General features: G+C 42.6%; 1 protein-coding gene across 3 annotated transcripts in view; it reads right to left on the bottom strand.

The window, feature by feature from the left end:
- Window positions 1–23,887, bottom strand: part of LOC107385622 (zinc finger protein 385A) — a 46,546-nt gene that overhangs the window by 19,525 nt on the left and 3,134 nt on the right. The window contains exons 1-3 of one of the 3 annotated variants that reach the window (XM_070549287.1): window positions 21,691–21,826; window positions 21,511–21,615; window positions 1,773–1,918 (exon numbers count right to left, since the gene is read on the bottom strand). In XM_070549287.1, the coding sequence (XP_070405388.1) occupies window positions 1,773–1,918; window positions 21,511–21,520 (156 nt within the window). In that variant the 5' untranslated portion in view covers window positions 21,521–21,615; window positions 21,691–21,826. Of the gene's footprint in view, window positions 1–1,772; window positions 1,919–21,510; window positions 21,654–21,690; window positions 21,827–23,887 lie in introns of those variants that run through there. The other 2 variants (XM_015959619.3, XM_015959618.3) reach the window with 2 other exon arrangements.

The raw sequence follows: 23,887 nt of genomic DNA, 5'->3' as shown, positions 1-23,887 counted from the left end.
TATGTATATATATATATATATATATATATATATATATATATATATATATATATATATATATAAGATCAGCGTTGGATGTTCTAGCGACGCTTTAGTGAGGAGAAACTTTCAGGTGTCCTACTTTGATCCATCAGTCTAATAAAAACTCTAATAAATACACCTGAAAACAATTCTTACCTTTAGTTATTTCTGCATTGTTGAGTAATACATTTAACATTTTTGATTTATGATGTCATTTCCTGTCATGTTTACAAATATTACAGCACATTATACAGATTTTTTTATTTTATAAATACTGAGAGGCACAATTTCAAACTCAGTGTTCATTTTGTATTTCCAATAATATTAAATTTAGAGTTCAAAAGGGTGAAATGTGAATTTTTCATATTTCTTTAGTTTCAAGTAGGTGTAGTTAACATTTACAGAAGTTGAAATTTATGCACCAAAAGAAAAATGCATATGTATTGTAGTAGACTAAAATAAGACTAAAATTAAAACAAATTTGATGACAAAATTGTGACTGAAATTATAAACAATGGAACTAAAACTTTTATTTCTTGTCAACATTAGCACTGGGCGCAGAGTATTCACATTTTTCCACGTGGATTGAGACTAGTAAAATGTGGTATGTCACATAAACAAACTAACCCAATAGGGAAAGACTAAGTCAGTAAGTGGGTGGGGCCTTGCCTATAGGGTTTAATAGGATGCCTTAAAAGACTGGTTCTTTTTCTTTAATATTGACTCACATGAAGCCATCTATTAACCGCTGACATCACAAATGTACACTTTTGTAAATATTTCTGGAGCAGGAGAAGGGTTTAGGTAGTCTGGTTTCACACCAAATGCCCTCTGCAATGAAGGATAAATCAAGAAATTTCTGAGGTGTCCTTTTTTTCCCCTGAGGGGTCCTGTTGACTGAAGGCATGTTGATGATGGTCAGCAGCACTAAATGTTAGGGACTACACATTACAGCTGACCTCACTTGGTCCGTGAGCCTCTTTGGTCGGGAAAGCACAACAGCGACTGCATTTCCTGCAAAGGATGAAAGAGCCCACTTGACCTCACCCACCCTCACTTTATTCTATATAAGCATCATGGAGAGCATACTGACCAGAGAGTGTTCTGCAGCATCCGATGCACGACCACTATAGGCTCTTTTCACAGCTCTTTGCCATATGCTTTCAGAATGCTGGATTCCACTTGTTGAAAGTTTAGGGGTCCTAATTTTTAAATATTCCATGCAGTGTTTTGCTATTTTGGAAATTATAAGATCTTATCATTAGAACTACATAATATTTTATCACAAATTGTTTTCCTTTTGTTTTGTACTGGTTTCTCTGTGCTGCGTTGAGGTGCTGCAACAGATTTAGCTCCTGTACACTTGCTGTTCAGTGAATGCCGATAAAGAAATCTACATCTGATGAGCTGACTGGCAACATAGTGGTTTCTGTTTGTGACCTTCACACGAAACCAAGTCTAGAAATATTTTTTAAAAGAGGCACAGAAAATGCTGATCATAGAAAACTGAGCCTGTGCCTCTTATTGAAGTGATTAACTGTAACTCATTGTATTGCAGTAAACCAAATGGCTGAACTTTCTCTCAACTACACTGAAATTCACTGTGCTGTCAAATCATTCTGGATGAGTTATAGTAAAATTTGTGAAAACAGTGAAATTTGCCCAGAACATCAATCTACTGTATAAAAATAATTCTGCAACATGTAAAAAAATATGTGCTCACCTGTTCAGGTGGACATAAGAGAACTCACCGCGTTAAAGTTGTGGAAGAGGCTGATGCCGGCCGGGTGAGGGGATTCCAACGGGAACTGGAGGAAAGGTTTCATGTCTAGAGGTTGTGGGATGACAGGTGGGTTCCTGAGGAAGGCAGGGAGTGATCCTGGTCGGCTTACACTTCCTGTTGTCCATGCATGAGAGAGAGAGAATAGAGTCAATCATTATCTGCATGGTGGCGCAGTTGTTAGCACTGTTGCCTCGCAGCACGAAGGTTGCAGGTTCGAAACTCGGCTGCGGCCTTTCTGCGTCGAGCTGCGTGTTCTCCCCATGCATGCGTGGGTTTCCTCCAGGTACTCCGGTGTCCCCCACAGATCACAACATGCCCTATAGGTTATAAATTGTAAGTCGCTTTGGATAAAAGCGTCTGCCAAAACAATAAACATAAACATAAACATTGTCCTCCTGTTCCACCAACAACTGAGATGGATTCTACAGAATCTATCAACCCATCAGTGAAATAGAAAAGGAAAACAATGCATGTAAAACTGCTCTAATTACATTAAAAGCAAGTTATTTTAAGCCTTTATTTGTTACAATTGTGATGATCTTAGCTTACAGCTTATTAAAATCTCAGACAATTAAAACATTGTTAAAAGGCTCCTGTCATGTTCTGGGGGTGGAGATGGTGGACCAAGTGTGGTGGAGGGTTCCAGAGGCAGATGAGCAGGCACGGATAAAGTAAAATTAGTTTAATTGTAGACTGGGAGCGACAGGACAAACGAACATGCACAAAACAACAATGATCCGACCACTGACAGGAGCAAAGAGGGAGGTATATATACACAAGGGAATCAGGAACACATGGGCAGAGTAATGAGGGACAGGTGAGAACAATAAGGGTAATCCAGGCAGGAGAGACACAGTCAGTGAGGCCGGGATGGATCATGACAGTACCCCCCCCCCAAGGGTGGATACCAGGCGCCCACAAGCCCACACAACACAGGAGACCGGGAACACTTGGACTTGACTCGGACTGGGACTCGGGACTCGAGGACTCGACAGGCGCAGGGACACTTGACTTGACGCAGGAACATTTGACGCAGGAACACTTGACGCAGGAACCCTTGACTTGACTTGACGCAGGAACACTTGACTTGACGCAGGAACACTTGACTTGACGCAGGAACACTTGACTTGACGCAGGAACACTTGACTTGATGCAGGAACACTTGACTTGACTTGGGACAGGAACATGAAGACTTGACTCGGGGACACTCGAACTCTTGACTCGGGACACACTCAAACTCTTGACTCGGGACACACTCGAACTCTTGACTCGGGATACACTCGAACTCTTGACTCGGGACACACTCGAACTCTTGACTCGGGACACACTCGAACTCTTGACACACTCGAACTCTTGACTCGGGACACACTCGAACTCTTGACACACTCAAACTCTTGACTCGGGACACACAGGAACAGGAAAACTGCAGCAGCCAGGGTGGGACCCAGCAGAAAACTGCAGCAGCAGGTGTGGGACCCAGCAGAGGACTGCTGCATGAAGGACCTGCAGGCACAGACCCTGCAGGCGTGGACCAGGAAATGGTTGAACAGCGGGAGCGACGCGAGGAAGCCCAGCTCGGCGGCAGGTACTCGACATGCGGTCAGAGCAGGTGCACATCCCGATTCGCTGGGTCCATCGGCGGAGGCTCGGGTGAAGGGAAGCAGGAGAAGAGCGGGGAGATCAGCCCTACCACCCTGGAGAACAATGGCGTGCGCAGAGGGTGTAACTCCCTTGAAGCTCCAGGATCCGCGGCTTCCATGAGAAGAACGGGACGGGGGCAGAAAGCAGGAGAGGAGGAGGAATTCGACCACCCCGGGAACGAGTAGGATGCGCCGAACCCCCTCAATGGTTCGACCACCCCGGAGAACAGGTAGGATGCGCCAAACACACTGAGTCCGGAATCTCCCTCCGCCAAAGGAAAAAAAGTAAAAAAAATTATCCTCCAGGGAGATGAAACAAAGCTCACCACAGGTCCAGGTTATGGTCGGATCATTCTGTCATGTTCTGGGGGTGGAGATGGTGGACCAAGTGTGGTGGAGGGTTCCAGAGGCAGATGAGCAGGCACGGATAAAGTAAAAATAGTTTAATTGTAGACTGGGAGCGACAGGACAAACGAACATGCACAAAACGACAATGATCCGACCACTGACAGGAGCAAAGAGGAAGGTATATATACACAAGGGAATCAAGAACACATGGGCAGAGTAATGAGGGACAGGTGAGAACAATAAGGGTAATCCAGGCAGGAGAGAACCAGTCAGTGAGGCCGGGATGGATCATGACAGTACCCCCCCCCCCCCCAAGGGTGGATACCAGGCGCCCACAAGCCCACACAACACAGGAGACCGGGAACACTTGGACTTGACTCGGACTGGGACTCGGGACTCGAGGACTCGACAGGCGCAGGGACACTTGACTTGACGCAGGAACATTTGACGCAGGAACACTTGACGCAGGAACCCTTGACTTGACTTGACGCAGGAACACTTGACTTGACGCAGGAACACTTGACTTGACGCAGGAACACTTGACTTGACGCAGGAACACTTGACTTGTTGCAGAAACACTTGACTTGACGCAGGAACACTTGACTTGACTTGGGACAGGAACATGAAGACTTGACTCGGGGACACTCGAACTCTTGACTCGGGACACACTCAAACTCTTGACTCGGGACACACTCGAACTCTTGACTCGGGATACACTCGAACTCTTGACTCGGGACACACTCGAACTCTTGACTCGGGACACACTCGAACTCTTGACACACTCGAACTCTTGACTCGGGACACACTCGAACTCTTGACTCGGGACACACTCGAACTCTTGACACACTCGAACTCTTGACTCGGGACACACAGGAACAGGAAAACTGCAGCAGCCGGGGTGGGACCCAGCAGAAAACTGCAGCAGCAGGTGTGGGACCCAGCAGAGGACTGCTGCATGAAGGACCTGCAGGCACAGACCCTGCAGGCGTGGACCAGGAAATGGTTGAACAGCGGGAGCGACGCGAGGAAGCCCAGCTCGGCGGCAGGTACTCGACATGCGGTCAGAGCAGGTGCACATCCCGATTCGCTGGGTCCATCGGCGGAGGCTCGGGTGAAGGGAAGCAGGAGAAGAGCGGGGAGATCAGCCCTACCACCCTGGAGAACAATGGCGTGCGCAGAGGGTGTAACTCCCTTGTAGCTCCAGGATCCGCGGCTTCCATGAGAAGAACGGGACGGGGGCAGAAAGCAGGAGAGGAGGAGGAATTCGACCACCCCGGGAACGAGTAGGATGCGCCGAACCCCCTCAATGGTTCGACCACCCCGGAGAACAGGTAGGATGCGCCAAACACACTGAGTCCGGAATCTCCCTCCGCCAAAGGAAAAAAAGTAAAAAAAATTATCCTCCAGGGAGATGAAACAAAGCTCACCACAGGTCCAGGTTATGGTCGGATCATTCTGTCATGTTCTGGGGGTGGAGATGGTGGACCAAGTGTGGTGGAGGGTTCCAGAGGCAGATGAGCAGGCACGGATAAAGTAAAAATAGTTTAATTGTAGACTGGGAGCGACAGGACAAACGAACATGCACAAAACGACAATGATCCGACCACTGACAGGAGCAAAGAGGAAGGTATATATACACAAGGGAATCAGGAACACATGGGCAGAGTAATGAGGGACAGGTGAGAACAATAAGGGTAATCCAGGCAGGAGAGACACAGTCAGTGAGGCCGGGGTGGATCATGACAGCTCCATATTATAGGCTGAAAGTGTCACACTGCAATCAGCCTATTACAGTTACTTTTACAGTAATTGTAACAGTATTACTATTGCTATTACAGTTAATTCACAACACCTGTAAGGGGTTCCTGAGCTTTTATGGTCTCTCCATCTAAGTTGAATTACTGAAATAAATTAACTTTTGCATCATATTTTAATCTTTTTGAGTTTCACCCATATTGAGACTAATCAGAAAACAAACCAATGCATTTTTCCAGTATATGACATCTGGAACTAAGCCTTAGTTATAAATCAAAAGTTTAAATAATAAATAACAAACCACAGTTGTTTTGTGTTTAGGCTAAGCTAAGCCTGCTAACAGCTTATCGTGAAAAAAAAAACTGTCAATTTAACAAACTCAATATTATCTTCCAGATAGCTGAAGCTGTTACTTTAAAGACCAACTTGTTTTAATACATCTGCGGTGGTCTCTCATGTAAATTAAGGCTGCTCCCCATTCAGCAAGAGTGGGGAGCAGAACCTGGCGGGATTTGTACTCCAAATGTTGGTCTTATTTCCTGATATTGGAACACCTCGCCTCTGATTGGATAATGGCAACACAACTCTACCACAGACTGTTTGCTTTGCAACGTTGATGTTTTATCTCCACAAATAACACAAGTCTGGAGGAGTTCTGCCGTGTTGTGGATTTGCTAATGCTAACAGTTAGCTATCAGTTAGCTACTACTAACCACTAACTGAAATGTGCTCTGCTGTTTCCTGGATGCTAAATCAACCACAGCCAAGATGCCCATTAACTCTAATTCCTTGTGTGGTGCAGATCTGACTGGATTTTCTAATCCGAGTGTCTATTTTCTATCAGCGGCTAGTACAGAAAGACTATTTTCACATTCAGCCTGAAACTCAGAATGACCGACTGTATTTAAAAAATAACAAGTTAAAGTAGTTTCTCGGTGAACTTTAACATGAAATCTTTTAAAACACGTTTGGACTAACTGAGGTCTATTTTTTTAGTTCTACCTCTCCACTGCATTTTAAACCACTCCATCACGTTCTACGTGATGCTTTGCATCGAGCCCCACTTCCCTTCCACACCTCTCCTCTTTCTGCTCTTTTTTGTTCACTTTACTCCCAACAGTGGCTCAGCAGCAGTGAATGTCTGCTCTTGAGGAGCCTGTTGAGATGGGCAGGAGAGCTAAGCTCCTTAAGCCTCGCAGCCAGGGTGCTGCAGATATCAGCCTTTTCACAGTTTCTCTCTCTCTCTCTCTCTCTCTCTCTCTCTCTCTCTCTCTCTCTCTCTCTCTCCATTCCATGATCCTTTACTCTGCTTGTGTCCCTCCCTCACCCACACTTTCAATCCAGCACCAGTCTCTCTATTTGGTTCATCCTCATCATTTTCTTTCTCCTTCTCATCATCATTTTCTTTCTCCTTAGCACTCTTCATTCCACATCTGCTTCCTGAGTTTAGTTTTTTTCTTTAGAATAAATTCAGCAGAGAATGTTTGTATAATTGTTTCTCTGGAGATTATACAGCCAATATTCTTTATCTCTGCCACTTTTTGTGATGACTGCACAGCAGTTTTGGTAAATTTGAAAAGAAAACCCGACTAGTTTGATGACAATGGAAGATACTTTTTTAACTGACATCGGAGGAGAAATAAAAAAATGTGCTGTCGACATCAGAAATAGGTGGAGGAGAAACTCTTATTCTGGTGTTCCTTGTGCTGTATTAGATCTAGGAGGCCAATTGCAGATGAAGATCAACTGTAGCTGTTGTTATTTGGGTTTTTTGCCCTTTTGCACACATTGTAGTTTAGAAAGAAACTAAGGGAGGGGGGATTGAAAATCATGTTTGTTGACATGCCCATCTGCCAGACAGCACCCCAAATCCTAGAGCTCGTCTCTGACCCAGCACAACAAACCAAACCAACCAAATTTATTTGTATAGCGCTTTTAAAAACAGCATGACAGCTGACCAAAGTGCCTCACAAAGGATGCTCCATAAATGCATCACAAACAACTATAATTTGCAATGCGAGGATCCTAAGATAAAATACATGTAAAAAGATAAGAATAACTAAAACAATGTGTAAAAGCAAGAGTGTCAAATCAATATACAGTGAAGGAGGATCAAAACGCAGCAAGAGAGCTGACGGAAGTAGCACACAATAAAAACAGGCTTAGGAAACAGGAAATAAAACCGATTAAACAGACAATAAAAACACATACAGCAAAATTAAGCAATCACTGGCCAAATGCCAAATCATGGAAGTGGGTCTTCAGTTGGGGCGGTGTCTGTCTGACAGAAACGGGAAGAGCATTCCAGATTGTGGGGGCCACAAACAAAAGGCTACGATTTTTACTTCATGGTCAGTGTGCAAAGTAACAGAAGGTCAGCTGACCTCAGGGTGCGTGCTGGGATGTTTGGGGTGATCAGGTCCGATAAATAGACCATTTAAGGCTTTAAAAGCAAGTGTCATGACTTTGAACCTCACCTTAAAGTGAACTGGGAGCCAGAACAGGATTTAAGTGGTTTTGTCCGTTAGAATTTAAAAACCTTGCAGACGCATTCGGCACCCTCTGCAGTCTATTGAGGGCGGAAGCAGGGACACCAATGAGGGTCGAATTTGCATAGTCCAGGAGTGATGTCATGAAAGCATGTATGATGGACTCCAAATGGGGCCTCTTTAAAATTGGTTTGAGGCGAGTTAGGCAGTGCATTTTAAAGAAGCATGTTTTAGTAGTTGCATTGATCTGGTCGGGTCATTGAAAGGCCTGCATCCAATTTAACCCCAAGGCTGGTCATGCATTTCTGTGGAGTGGTACCAAAAAGTTCAGAGATGGAGGGTGGTTGTGAGGAGTTATGTGGATCGAATACCGCCTCTGTTCTTGACTCATTTAATTTCATAAAATTAGCAGCAAAGCAACTCTTCATTTTTGTAAGGCAGCCGTGAAGGAGTGGGACAGCATTTGGTGTGTTCATGGTCATATTTGGTAATCATCAGCGTACATATGGTAACTTAGGTTATATTTATCCAGAATTCGTCTCAAGGGGAGGATGTAAATGAAAAAAAAAACCAGTCAACAAAGTGTGTGATGGGTGAAAAACCTGTAGTAAATGAAACAACTTCATGCACCACAACATTCACAACATTTGGACTACAACTCTGAGATTCGACAGACACGTTTTTATTCTCTGTTTCAAATTCAAAGGAAAGGGATTGTGATGTTCAGGAACACATGGTGGTGTATGATGTGTAATAGAACCCGATATCAATTCAACAGTGATGTTGGAAAACTGATTTAGTTGTTCCTGTTCTTCTGGATGTGAAGAAAGAGGCTAGCTCTAAATGAGCAAATAGAGATGCTGCAACGATAGCATGAAAAGTCAGTGTGTGTGAGGCTAATTAGAAACGTGGTAGAGAATGAAAGACGGGAGACATATATGCTTTATTTATTTGCTCAATAAGTTCCTTGGAAGAGATTTCTACAATCAGTTGTCCCGTCATTGAGTTAAACTACCTTCACATAGAATAAAAACCCAGCATGAGGCAACAAATCAGCCAGAACATAAACTGTCTTTGTATGATTTTTACGAGGTCTTCATGTGTCTTTTACTAGTATACTGTAGAGACCATAAAGTCAACAATGGCTTTTGAGTAAACAATATTTTTTTGTAGCATGGGTCAGGTGGTTTATTGTCATGGTGGCAGTGGGGCGGGCCCCGAGTCTGGTTGCAGAGTTTTGAGATGTTGAAGCAGGACTGTCAGTTGTGGCCACCTGCCTAAGCTTTGGCCCATCACACCTTTAGCACTCCTCCTAGCATGGTGCGATCTTTTATCATGTTTCTGCATGCTCAGGCAATTCAAGGGAGTCATTTCAGCACATGACCTGGAGACAACAGTGACCATAAGTGGAAGAATCTTCATGGACCCAATGCACAAATAATAGAGAGGGTGCAAGAGAATGTCTCAGAAACATAAATAAAACCCTAAAACACAAACTGGCAAGTGATAAAAGCAGAGCAGCTTCATTTTCCCATTGAAAGGATTTTCCCTAATTGTATCGCCTCTGTCAGTGTGCCCCAGGGCAGCTGTGGCTACATTGTAGCTCATCACCATCAGTGTGTGAATGTGTGTGTGAATGGATGAATGACATACTGTAGCACTTTGGAGTCCTTACTCTGAGAGGCGCTATACAAGTGCGGGTCATTTATCATCTATCACGATCCAGCCATAATCTTACAGGTGATGTAGGCTGTGGGCCTTCATCACGAGTGATTCATGTCATCCACATGGAAGTTGACCGTTAGTGGAACCAAAAGTTAAACTTATTTTCTGTGCATTCATCTTTTTAACACCTTAATCTAAAAGCTGAAATGTCTTCCCAGCCTTCCTTAGTGTCTACAGGTGTGATTCATCACTTAATCAAACAAATCAGCTGTGTTTGTGATGTTAAACATGCAGGGAATATGCTGGAAGCAGAATGCAGCGCTAGGTATGTCAGCTCCATTTTTTTCTAAGTCCAACAGACAGGACAATCACTCTGAAGTTGCAAATGCGGTATTCTGGCCACAGAGGGAGGTGGGGGTTTGAGTGACATTTCATTGACCTTGTAAAGGGTCTGTTTAGCACATACTGGCTCAAGAAAATGATTTTAAATGTGAACAAGTTGCACAGTATTGCTTTAAAATGAAAATCACCAAAAATAATCCTTTCAAACACCTCTGACCAAAATGGAAATTTGAAAACTCTCCATTTTCTGCATTTGCTTGTGGACATAAATGACCAGGGTTTTATATTTTGCAATGTCACTGCCTACGACAACAATGCTCTGATGTCCCATGTGCGATTTGCATTTACACTCACTAGTCTTTACAAGCTCAATACTACTCAGTGTGGAGGAGGACCTATAGGCAAAAGTAGACATTAAAGACCAAGTTCACTTTTCCCCCCAATACATTAGCAGTGGTCTCAGTTGATCGAATGTCTTGTAAGTCAACATCTGTAGAGGAAAATGCTCTGGCGCTCCTGTTTCAGGAAGTAAAAGTTAACCAGAAGTTAGCCAGAACACAGCATGTTTTGAAGTCTTATTTCCTGATATTTGAACATCTCACCTCTGATTGGCTAATAGCAACGCATCTCTGCCACTGACCCCTCCTTTTCACCAGACGCATAAGTGGTGTGTAATGTAATAGACAGTGTTGGGAGTAATGCGGTACAGAGTAATTAATTACTGTAATGCATTGCTTTTTGTTGTAATGTGGTAATGTAAGGCATTACAGGGAAAGAGAATGGTAATATTTACTCGGTACAATTGTCAGTAACGCAGTAATTACAATGCATTTTAAACCCAGAATCAAGATGTGTTTCTTAAAAATTCAAATTGCGGGAAACCCGAAAAAAGATCCAGTATCTGCATATATTACGTCATTTATGGACTCAGCTTTGCGGGCAGAGAGGGCTCAAATACTCCAGTGGCATCCTCCATGCGGCCGCTGCAACATTCACAAAATCGCTCCACTAAAACAAAATAATTCACCTGCGATAGTTCATATCAGCACATGTTCTCTGGTATTCTATACTTTTCTGACGTGCTTTGCCTCATCTGAGTTAATCTGTGCCCCGGTGATTTGAACTCATTGCTGCTGGAGCGCCGCGCATGTGAAGATCCCTTTGGCTGATAGTTAGAAAGTAGGAAGTCTAGGAAACAGTTTTTTCTGGAAGACGGAGAAAACATGCAGCATGCAGGAAGGTTAGAGAGAGAAAGGGCAGGAAATATTTCAAATAAAATCAAGAAAACAAAACAAAGTGCTTGAAAAGACAAAAAGTAGGTAGATTTATCCCCAATACACATTTTTACCAGTGAAAAGCAATAATATATAAGCATTCAATATTTATACATGTGATAGAATCAGATCACCCCAGAAGCCAGTCCCACAGGGCCGTATCAAGGCATTTGGGGACTAAGGCTAAATAGACTTGGAGCCCCCACCGCCTCACTCCCTGCTCAGTTAATCTAAGATGGCAGCGTGCTGTACAGATTGTTGTTGCATTTATTTCATAAACAATCCTTCTAAAGATCTATTTTTAACAGCAGTCCGAGCTCAGACACCACATCACCTTCCATCGGATGTGTCATGAGTTCACCAGGCATCAGATTAACAAACTCATACTGAAGTTGTTTTGTTGAAAGTAACTTAGAGTAATGCAAAAGTAGTGTAATGCCTTACATTTTAAAATCAGTAATATTGTAATATAATGAATTACTTTAAAATGAGGGTAACAAGTAATAAATAATGTATTACAGTTTTGAAGTAACTTGCCCAACACTGGTAATAGAGGTGTTTTACCGGCAAGCTCCCTTCCCTTCCATCAGACACAAAACAGGAGCAGCTAGTCCTGCAAGGTCACAAAATCACAGGAGAATTGCATCATCACGTGTGATTTTAGAAGTTCACATGATCATAAGCAAGAAGAAAGATGGCTGCGTGTGTCAGTTCTATAGTTTATTTTCTGTTCTGTTTACTTTGGCTTCAGAGGTTTTAAAGAAAATGATGGTTGATGAACTTTATATTTAGTAGTTAAGCAACTGGAAGTCTGCACGTGACTTTAATTTTGAAAGTTTCCAGATGTTTTACGCAGATTTTGTGTTTGAATTTCTGTCTGGCCCAACCTGACCTGCGGAGTTTGATGTGTTCTAGAACTGTAGCTTGTAAACAATAAACTCAACATGTAAACAATGCATCCTAATTTGTCAGAGACCCGTCCAAAACCTGACGCCTCTCAGCCGTTGAAAGGCAACCTTCCACTTTAACGGCAGCTATTTGTCAGAAAGTACTTAATGCTACACTTTTGTGTTCGGTGGAAAGGAGGGGTCGCTGACTTTGTTTTTTGCAGCGTTGATGTTTTTCCCTACAAATAACAAGCCTGAAGAAGTTTTACTGCTAATGCTAACGGTTAACTTCTACTAGTCGAGGCGCGCTTTGTTCTCTCTTGGACGCTAAATCAACAGCCTTCCCCGTCGCGATCCAAGATGGATGAGTCCAGGAATGCTAAATTTCATTGTGACGCCGATCTGAGTATCTTTACTAATCTGAGCGTTTCCACATCCATTTTCTAGAGGCTACTAATGCAGGAAATAGGGGTAGAAGATTATTTTCAAGTTCAGCCTGCGTATGGAACTCAGGCAGGTCATATTTGAAAAAGAACAAGAAAAAACTTTTTTTCAGTGAACTTTGCCTTTAATGATATTTCCCACCACCTAGTTACTCCAATTCCATGGGATGTTTTTCAGCAAAGACGCCAAAAATTTTGGAATCTACTGCCGCCTACAGGCTTGTCATGCCTAATGTGCTTCACAATGCATTGGACTTGTTTGTTGAAAGCAAGGTGCTTTCATTTGATGAAATGTGAAGAAAATACAAGTCTGTTGGAGCTCCAGTTAGCAACAAGTTTGTTAAAAAAATGGAATTAGCTTTATGAAAATGCAGACTTCTTCCTGGAGCAGTGAGCATGTTCGACCCCACCAACAGAGCTCAATAAGCAGCTCTATGCAAGGGTATTTAAATATATAAAATGAGATATACATCCCGTTTGTGTAATTTTGACTGGCAGTTCAGTTTGTATTTTCCTGAATATTTTCCCTTCCGCTCGTGGTTTCTTCCAGCTAATTTAGAAGCATCACCAGCTTTGCTCTGATTTGCGGTAAAAAATAATGCACTCATCATATTTTATGGAACTTTCTAGTCTTCACTCTGGTGAAGTCAGACAGTGTAGATTTAAGTGAAAAAAATGTGACAGTGACTCATGATTCTGTGCTTATCATGTGCTGGGCAATTTAACACCATCTAACAGCCGCTGCCTCTATGGAGCTCTTGCCTCGAGTCCCCACTGTCTGTTTCATGTCGTACTTGTTGATGTTATGCATGCAAATGATGTGATACTCTAAGCATTTACAACAAACTAACAGCGGCTATCACCTACAAAAATATATAATTTCTTTGTTACTAAAGCCAATTTTCATGTTATCATAAGGGACGTTTTGCACATATTTGTTGGATAAAAGATTGAAAGAAAAACCAAAGCTCTAGGTTTGTCTGGGTGTTGTTCAGCACAGTAAAGCAGTGGGTCTGCAACGTCTCTCAGCTGTGTGGATTATGGTCTCATCACTGTTTCCCTCTTGGTCAATGAAGCTTATTCCCGACACGCTTCTAGTAAATCTGCAGCTCATTTTACGCTACATTACAAATGAAAGGTCAGAGCACATTTTCTATAATAAAGCTCTATTTAAGATGCAGACACTCACATCTGAGTGGCTCACTTAAAAAAATGGCCTCACATTCTTTACAGTGTCGAATCCTGCGCCATCCCACAGTCGTTTGGTGTGAGTTTGGCAGCATTACATCCTGACCTACCCTCCTTCTGAGTGATTTACAATGACATCAGATAAGTGAACGCAGCGGCTCCTCGGCAGCAAGCACGCCGGGAGGCAGAGCATTGATTGGACACATTCTGAGGAGCGTTAAAGTGTTAAAGAGCTGCCAAACTCAATAAATCCAGGTCCAGATATCTACAGCTACAGCGTTGCAATAAAATGAACGGCGTCCTTCTGACGTTTTTCTTTTTCTTTAATGCAAATGTTTGGGTGACACATAGATCAATGCCTGTGGAATAGCTTATTGAGTTTTTGTGAGAATTGTGATAGAAAGGTCTTGGTCAGGAAAAAAAAAGATGTGAAAGAAAACAACCATTTAAATTTCCCCCACCGCATCGTATACACAGAAATGCATGAGGCAATGTGATGTGACTAAGGCTTTGTAAATTGGCAATTCATTTGGCCAATTTAGGTTTAATGATCATAGAGGTAATGTCAATGCCAGCGACGTCTCGGGAGCCTCTCTGTATTCCCCGCTCACCTCCGCCTCTGCTTTTCAAGGCGGCAGCAGGTGGGACAAAAACAGGACTGCACGACATGCTGTCTACCAAAATGAAATCTGATGTGAGTCAGAAATGCAGCAGAGTTGGCCTAAAATGGAAAAAAAGGGGGAATGGTTTCAGGCCCGTCATCGCAACAGGACCAGCTCAGCACATGATGCCAGCCGTGTCATATCTGCATCTAAATGACCCGCTGTGCAAAGATGACTCTAAAATGAGAGTCAGGGTAGATTAGCCCCCCCTTATGAAATGCTCCTTGCGCTGTCGCTGCAGCAGGGCGATGCAACTCTGTGGTGGCAGCGCGTCCGTTTGCTCTGCTGCGTCTTGGTTTCCAAAGGATTTGTGCAAGAAGCAACGAGAAAAGTGGCTGATCGCACATTTGATGGCAGGCTGCATCATCGCTATGCTTTTGATTTATGATTCTGGTTTCTAGATTTGCAACAGCTATGCTACATTTTGACAGAGCTGACATCTTAACCCCTCCTCAAGAGCTCTAAATGATTTGTTGTATCAACTTTCTCTTGTGAGGTGTAAATGCATTGGAGCTGTGTTTGAAACCTTCCTCTGTGATGACTTTGCTGTGACTGCAAGGGGAGAATAGCTAAGTCTTAATGTCGCACACTGCTACTGCAAAGGACTGAGCATGAAATCCAGTTTACTGCAGCTCTGCTTACCCTCCAGTCAAATGCAGCCATTTCAACCTAGGTGGGGGGACGGACGGCAATGCACAAACACTTTCCACATGCAGACCTTTGGAGTCTAAATAAAGGATGCTATAAAAGGAGTAATTTATAGGCTCGGCTGTGATTTATGTTGTGTAGGTCTTTGTTAGATCTGGATAGTAAAGAAAGGGCAAAGTGAAGAGTGGAGCCGAGCTCTACTGAAGGAGAACACATTTGATTTCACTCTGCACTTTGTTTTAATGATAGATGGATTGCACTCTAGTGGCCGGGCTTGAATGCCGCCTCCCAGAAAACCCTCAGAAGTCCGTTTGCACTGAAAACACACGTGTGTGTGTGTGTCTTCGCCGAGCTCACAAGATTAGCTAGTCCCTCGGCAGCTCGACTTGCCGATTTCATGCAGATTTTGTAATTAAAGAACCGTTTTGTTTTGCCCTGGAGTTTTCTGCTTGGATCTGCTCATTGGAATTTCAGTTATCATATGGTGTTACTGTTGGAGCCAGCATTTTTGGACTTTTTGCGGACACATTTTCTTTCTAAGAGCTCTCTGTTATAATCCATCCATATTTTTAAAACGTAGTAAGGTTGGGAAAAAAATCAACTGAGGACCTGGGTTGGGTGGACGGAATCAACTGAGCGAGAAAAAGACGAGGAGGGGGAGATGAGGTGGAAAGAGGAGGAGAAAAGGGGGGAGGGGGGAGGGAGCTGCATGTTTTGAGGTGAGTCCAAGGTGACCACAGTTGGTAAAGAACACTGTTAACCTGCAGGTTAATGCACAGCACAAACACCATCTGTTTTGAAGGCAGTAAAACTCCCTGCAGCTGGACCTCAACATGTCAGATCTCTGTTATAAAAACAACATCATGTATCTTTATCAAAGCATGAAGCATTCAAGTCAACAGGGCTTTTTGACCTTTGTGAGCATTATGTCAAAAATCTACAAACAATTCTGCTATGTCTCTCCTCTCCATGCAGACAACCTTGTTTTTGGCTCCAAAATTACTGTGTTCCTCAGTGGTGGCTTCAATTAAATTAATTGGAAAAAAATATGCTTCTGAAAATAATTTATTTTCTATTTTTGATCCATTAATCCATTAAGGCCATGTACAACCTTTATGTCAATTTGACAAGTTCATGAGACAATGTGTGTCAAACCTTTTTAATTAGATTATTGAGCATGTTTGCTGCATGCACCTCAACTCACTGGGATGGGAATGCTGGAAGCTGTTGGGAAACACGATGTTGCAAGAAAATGTGCACACTTACACCTGGAGTCCCTTGAGTTGGAATGCATGGCTTTTGTGTGTGTGTGTGTGTGTGTGTGTGTGTGTGTGTGTGTGTGTGTGTGTGTGTGTGTGTGTGTGTGTGTGTGTGTGTTTGTGTGTGTGTGTGTGTGTAGGTGTGTGTGCAACAATTATGTAAAAATTGTGCAACTTTGCCTTGTCACATAGTCACAAAGAATCTCAGTTATTTCTTTATATAATTAGAATGTTGGAATGTTTGGAACGTCAGATTTCCAGTAACAGTCAGGTAAGTTCAGCAGCATTACACCACCCATGTTTTAATTGTGTCTCAGTTAGCAGTGAGCTAAATACTAATAAAATGCTCCAGCGCAGAATTTCATGATTTTTAAGATTATTTTCTAAAACAAAATCTGCATTCAGCTATGAATAACTGGTAATATTATTTTTGGGGTTGTAGTGAAATGACATCACAGAAACATGGTTGAGGTCCTTGGACCTCTGTGGTCTGGACCTGAAACCAGTATGGCAGTCATGGAACATTCTAGATGAAAATGACAGCTCCCTGGCTGTTTTGAAAGCACATTGAACTTGCAATTAAAAAACTACAACATGAAAGTGAGACCCTGCTGTTCATAATTTGAGTCTCCACCCATGTGAGATTTGGGCTTCACCTTAGAATACAGGACTTAATCTGATGTGATTTAAGTGAAGCTTAACTAAGCGTGTTTTTATTAATCCCAGCTGACATCTAATGCGGTCATGTGGATGCTGAAGCAACCAAGAGCTTTGCTGTCCTGTATATCTAAAGGGAAGTGTTAGAAAACCCTGAATCGAGCTGCTAACTCTCTCCCTCTCATTAAGTTGCTGACATAATGTTACACAGTTAAAGGCAAACAGAGGGCTCTACATCACAAAGCCTCTCAGAGCAAAGAGAGGACCATCAGGAGATCCACTGTGTCAACATAACTGCCTGCCTCGCATTATTATTTCTTTTGTCAAACCATTTACACACCTGCTGGGAGGCCGAACAGCACACAACTGAAGACACAAGCCAGTAGAGGCCTGGGAGAGCAAATCACAAAGGGGAAGTAGACAGAAAGCACATGTGCATCAGATTCATTCCGCACAAACAAGGACAATAAAAATCTCACCGCGCAGAAGTGCCAAATGAAAACAGAAATTATGGGCTGTATTCTTGGAACTGATTGGAATCTGAAGTCAGCGAGGTCATGAAGCAACATAATATGATCACAAGCTCTCTTGTCTCCATTATGGTTGAAGATTCAACTTGTAGATTTATAAAATCTGAAACAGATTAAACCCGCCACCTTTTACGCCAACAGTTTGAATTTACGATTGTCTTCCGTTCCAACGAATTGGGTTTAGGGGTTTTGTTTGCTTTTTGTCCAATTTTGAATTTAACATGAGGACAATCTGTAAGAATGTGTTCGATCTCAGCTTCTTCCACATGAAAAATGTTCATAATACATGGAAAACTGATTGAGCTTTAGACATTTTTGTGTTTGATCAGCTGTGGCGGCCATCTTTAACTGGACTGACTCTATAGATTAAGCAGGTGCAGATGTACATGCAATAATAACTTTTCAGTTATAAGATATTGTGCAAACACACACACACACACACACACACACACACACACACACACACACACACTGACAAAAACTATATTGCCTGCCTTTTTGTTATTGGGTGTTTCCTGATGAATCACCAAAGGTGATTGAGACTTAAGTGACCAGCCGTCTCCACCTCACCGACCAACCAGAACCCTTCTTTCATTTATTTTAGTTCAAACAGGTGTGTGTAAACATGGCTCTTGCAGGCCAACGCCACTTGACATATTGTCCAAGTCCGCCTGCAGAAAGCGGTGTTGACATGTTTCTGCTGCTGTAACACGAGGCTTCACAGTAACTCTCACACTGACAGCAGGCTGCACAAAACAGAACCAGCATCCGCACAGACTGATTTTTGTATCCAGTGACCCACAAGTCCAACAAGTTGGGTCATAATTTTCTTTTAATTTTTTTAAATTCAGATAATTTAAAATGGTCTAAAAAAATGTGCCTTTAGTGTCATCTGACCCTCATTAGGAATGCTTTCCTGTGTACAAGTGAAACTCAAAAATGAAAATATGGTGCAAAATCTATTTATTTCAGTAACTGAGCTTGGACTGAGAGACCATTTAAAGGGTCACAAACCCTTTGCATGTGTTTTAGATGAATTAGCTGATTAGAGTTGATTATATTGAATCTTTTCATAAGCTATAAGCAGTAACCATCACAATTATAACAAATAAAGGATAAAATATGTGGCTTTGCATGTAATGAGTCTGTCTCACATATTAACTTCACCTTTCAAGTAGAATTACTGACATTAATGAACTTTTGCATCATATTAGAATTTTTTGAGTGTAATCCTAAGAGTTTGGGTTTAGGGTTGATAAGACAGTTAACCATGTAACGACAGTCTTTATTCTGCAGTACCAGTCAGGTATACCAGACATATGTCAACAAACATGAGTTTTAGACACCTTCCTGTGCTATATTTTGAGACTTGGAAGCTACACGCCATGCTTCCTGTGGCGATATCAGAGCATCTCTGTCCATTTTTTAACCATATTATGATTTGACCTTCTCTTATCTGTCTTCGAGCTGATTATGGAAGTTTCACAACAGCTTCCAGCTTCCCAGACAGCTGAAAATTGTGTCAAACATGCAGAATGGCAGACACATTTCTCCAATTTAAATGCCAATATGTTTCACCCTTCATGGCATTGCAGACTTAAAGGTCATGTTGTTTACCAGGGACACCGTGTGCCTGTGATTCTTTCAGAGGGCATTTTTGAGAGGGGAAATTTTATCGTAGAACAGAACACACACGCTCACACACTGGTTGATGCAAGAGATGAACTTTTGCATAGTGCTGAGTGAGGTCTTTGCATCAGAGTAGAGGAAGCCTTGGCTCACTTTTAAATAAATAAACCTCCCCCTGGGTCTGAAATATTCATCACAAAAATTACACAAGTGCTACTAAATCTACACTGCTCTGCACTGACTGAAGACGGCTTTAGCACATTTCCCTCACAGTCCCAATTGCTCCTCAGGTTGACAAGTTAAAAATGCTCTTTCATTTTAAAAAGTGAGGATGCAGACGGAGAAACAGAAATAAGAGCTGTCGGAAAAAAAGAGACGTCCCTTCACTGCCAGGGTCAAGGATGCTATTTTGGTAGCTGGATTTTTTCCTTTCCATCAAATAAATAAATAAAGAAGCTAATACAGTTTCCAAAATCCCATCAGCTCATGTCGCCGTGTTCACGTGTTTGTGTTTAGCAGTTATAGTGCACGTAGCGTTAAATCCTCCGCAGTGGGGAAGGAATTAGCACGAGCTGCAGCTCACACTCAGATCACAGGAAGAGGGGTAAGAGTGAGCAAATATTTAGTCAGCGTACGTGGAACAAGGTCACTGCAGTTAATCAAATTTACTGTAAAGACACTTATAATGATATCAGTGCACACACATGTCAGGCTGGAAGTGTAAAGAGGAAAGCTCAAAACATGACGATGCTGGCCTTTACATTTAAACCAAATTTAGCAATGCATATTCGTGCATTTCCTGTTTTCGTTTTCATCTCATTGCAAAAGTAAAATAAAATATCTTGCATCTTTTTATGATATGTTTTCCTATTCTTTTATTTAAACACCCTGATTCTAACAGACCCAGTATGTTGAACTGGAGGGAGGTGAGAGGATCAGCAGACTGGCTCATTCAGCTACACATCTGAATCAAAATGAGGATTAGAAACCGTAGAGGTTTCTCTTTTATCGATTATGTTTTAAGCGAAGCCTTCAGTGGGGAATGCGCAGTCTTATCAGAGGTCAAAGCTTCTTTAATCCATGAGAATGTCGGATGAGCTCATTCACTAAATTTTGACAACATTTATTTTAAAAAGCTGTTTTTAAGCCACGTTTAATGAAATAAACATAAGCTCGTGCATTTGTGTTGATGTTGATGACGGCATCAGTTGCGACAATCGACCACAACACTGAGTGCTTTAGCATCTCAGCCTCCATCCAAAGTGTGAGGGTCCATCTAGTAGAATGTATTCAATTTTGATGATGAACATACTTTTATTTGTTGAATAATTTTTCTAATATGGTTACATATGCAGTTACAGCCTTAGTTCAGTGGTGCCCAACCTGGGGTCCCTGACCCCCTGAGAGGGTCCCCACAAAACTGCGGAGGGTCCCCATAATGTTGTCTGTGTTGATGCGGTGAGGTTATCAAGATTATATTTGTAAAAATCACATTTATAAAATTCCAGTGACACATCTGATAGCAGAATCAAACTAAGCACTACAGCTCTGTATTTCTGAATAAAGGTTGTGATTATTCACTTTAAATCGTGTGCATGCAGGTAGAAGTCGGGGTTGGGGGCCCTGGCTTGTCTTGGACACAGGTAGGGGGTCCTCGTGTAAAAAGGTTGGGAACCACTGCCTCAGTCAATAGTCACACTGGAGTATTTAAATTAGAGGTCAAATGATGACATTTTTAGCCATGTCATTCCCCTGACCAGGATGAAAACGTTGTTTTATTTAAATAAAAAATGTAAAAGATGTATAAGGATCCCTCTTGCTGAAACTATCTAAATTACAAGCTGGTCGAAGCAGCTGCTGCACTTTCTTTTCCCTGTTTGTCCACGTCTGGAGAGGCAGAGCAAATTCAAGTCTACCTCTAGTTCCAGTAGATTAATGCTCTGGGATGTGGCTTGCTTTGCTTCTTTTACACAAACAAATACATTTCCCTATGTTTTAATTTGGTTTCTCCATTTTTTTGAATGAATGGACAGATATTCAAGATGACCACGACTAAAATGCCCTCAGCCACGTGACATAATCTGTGACCAAAAGAAAAACCTCTGATTCCCTCGTGCAGATTTTTCCAATTAGTTCAGCTTTTTCATCAGGCGTGACTCTGAGATACAGCAGCAGATATTCGACCCAAACTTTGTGCCTGACATGAGTGATCGTTCTGACAGAAACTACAAAGCCAACGGATGATATTATTAGAAGTAAAAAACAGGAAATCTGTCTAGTGCTGCCTTACCCAAGATCATCCTGTATCCTTCTGCTTCCCACGTTATCTTCAGGCTCGACACTTCTATGCTCCGATCAGCTACAGGGGCGATTCAAATCTTTGGCGCCTGCATCTCTGGCATTCAAAACTCAAAGTGAAAAAGACAAAGAGCATCACAACTTTCACTTTGTGTCCCTACAGGTAACCTGCCTCTGCTCCCCTTGTCCACACGAAAAGCCTCCTCTGCCTGTGATCTCCACACGCGGATCGGCCAGCTGTTGCCAGAGGAGAGACCCAGCAGCTCAGGCTGCAACAAAATATTTGCTCAATCTACTGCAATGAAGCCTGTAATGTCTTCACTGTGATGTGGTGATTCCAGCTAAAGCAGCAGCAGCAGCAGCAGCAGCAGCAGGAGCAGGAGGAGGAGGAGGAGGACTGGAGGGATGGAGGCTTGCCTCACAGGAGGAACCTCTGCACTAAAGCACGCCTTTCTCTGTCTCTCTGTCATATTTTGGGGTTGGTATAACCTAAAGGCACCTTGTATGCCTAGCTGTGATTGGCCAGAGGTGCAGCCAATGAGAAGAGCCGCAGCAGAGAATTTTCTTGTGGCGTTTGAATCAGGAGGCAGAGCGATAATGCTGCTGTCAGTTCTGCTCTCCCTCTCTCTCTGTCATCCTTTCCCTGCTGTTTACTACTGACCATTTTTCTTCTCTCGTGTCTGCTCTCGTCGCACTTTGTACTCAGCTTCCTCCATCTTCTGAAACATGCCCTGAGAGCGCCATGCCTGGTTTAAAATCACACTCCCTCCAACTGTGAATCCCTGGATTGTGCTCCTTTCTACCTGATGTTGGGTCAGAGGTTTATTCTCAAAAACGCTGACTGAGTTCTGAGGGCCGTGTGAGGAGACCAAAATGAGGTGGAACACAGAGTGACAGCTTGAGAGACTGGATGAAACGCTGTGGGGAGGAGAGGGCAGACTGAGGTTAATGTAAACTGACTCCAGCATGAACGTGTTGGGTGTGGAGGAGGCGTTGAAACAGCAGGTCGGAGGAGACGCTGACAGCTGTTTGATGGGCAGGAGGAAAAACTGCTGAATGTGCTCTAACACTTACTGCACATTTACCAAAAGTGCTACGCTGAAAGTAGATATTTAAGGACTTATAAAGCATTTCTCATACCCATCAGAGTCACATGACCTTGACTAAAGGTAAACAATCAAAGTAAATATGATGATATGTGTGTGCATGTGTGTGTGTGTGTGTGTTCAAGCCTGTGTAAACCTAGGATGGGCTGTGTGTGTTTGTGTGATAAGGTTTCCTCATTAGTAGGGTCTGCCTGAATAATGCAGGCAGGTGTATTGTTGTAACCAAAGGACCAGGTGCTAATGTGGCTGTCTGAGGGTGGAGGGTCAAACACAGCACGACTTTAATGGATGTCACCATGAGGAGATGTAACCAGACCAACGGGTTCATGTGACAAACCAGCCAGTGCGTGTGTGTGTGTGTGTGTGTGTGTGTGTGTGTGTGTGTGTGTGTGTGTGTGTGTGTGTGTGTGTGTGTGTGTGTGTTTTAGTAAAGTGCTTCATGAGGCACAAGATGGATGTTATCAAAACACTCTGAAAGGTATCATTTGTTGAACATCCATACATAACCAACCCTGTCAGTTTTACAGCTGATAGGCTTACTTGTCACTTACCTGACACTCATGAGATCTTGTAATACACCTTAAGTTGGGCTCTACAAAAATGTCAAGGTTTGACCTAAACATCATCATCATTTCCAAACAAGACATGAAACAGGGGAAATATTATGCAAAACTCCCCTTTTTATCTTTTTATGCTGCTGTGTGGGTCTCTACTGCCTCTATAAACATATGAAAAAATCATCAACGCAATTTATGTCAGTGTTTGGTTTTAGAAATAATGTGTCTAAAAAAGCCATTTTAAAAAGTCCCATTTGTGATGTCACAAACAAGGAAATTAAAGCTGAACCATCTCTCACAAGCAAAAGAGAGCTGCTGCTGGAGAAGCAGCAAGCTCTCCTGGTATCGGAGCTTCTCAGCTTATAGCAGCTTGAGCGAGGGGATTGGTGGGTGTGGCCAGCTCCAGCTTGTTTTCTTAAAGTGACAGAGCCATGAAATGGCTCACTACGGAAGGTGCTGAAAATATCAAGAATATGTGGGATGGCTTTAGTGCAAAAAACTTTATGAACATATTTCATATCAACCATAGAACTATTACAACTTAAGAAAAATATCATAATACACTTTGGTATGAAAAGGGAACAGGAGATTGGTATTTCTTGAATTCAGGAATCAAAAAAGACAGTCTTCATTCAATGTCAGTTATAATAAGCCTGTTTTTGAGAGATTCTCTGATAGACTTCAAACATGGGTTCTTCTCCTTAGT

Source organism: Nothobranchius furzeri, chromosome 3 (genome assembly GCF_043380555.1).
Source record: "Nothobranchius furzeri strain GRZ-AD chromosome 3, NfurGRZ-RIMD1, whole genome shotgun sequence".
Classification (NCBI taxonomy): domain Eukaryota; kingdom Metazoa; phylum Chordata; class Actinopteri; order Cyprinodontiformes; family Nothobranchiidae; genus Nothobranchius; species Nothobranchius furzeri.
This window is presented reverse-complemented; position numbering and strand designations above follow the sequence as displayed.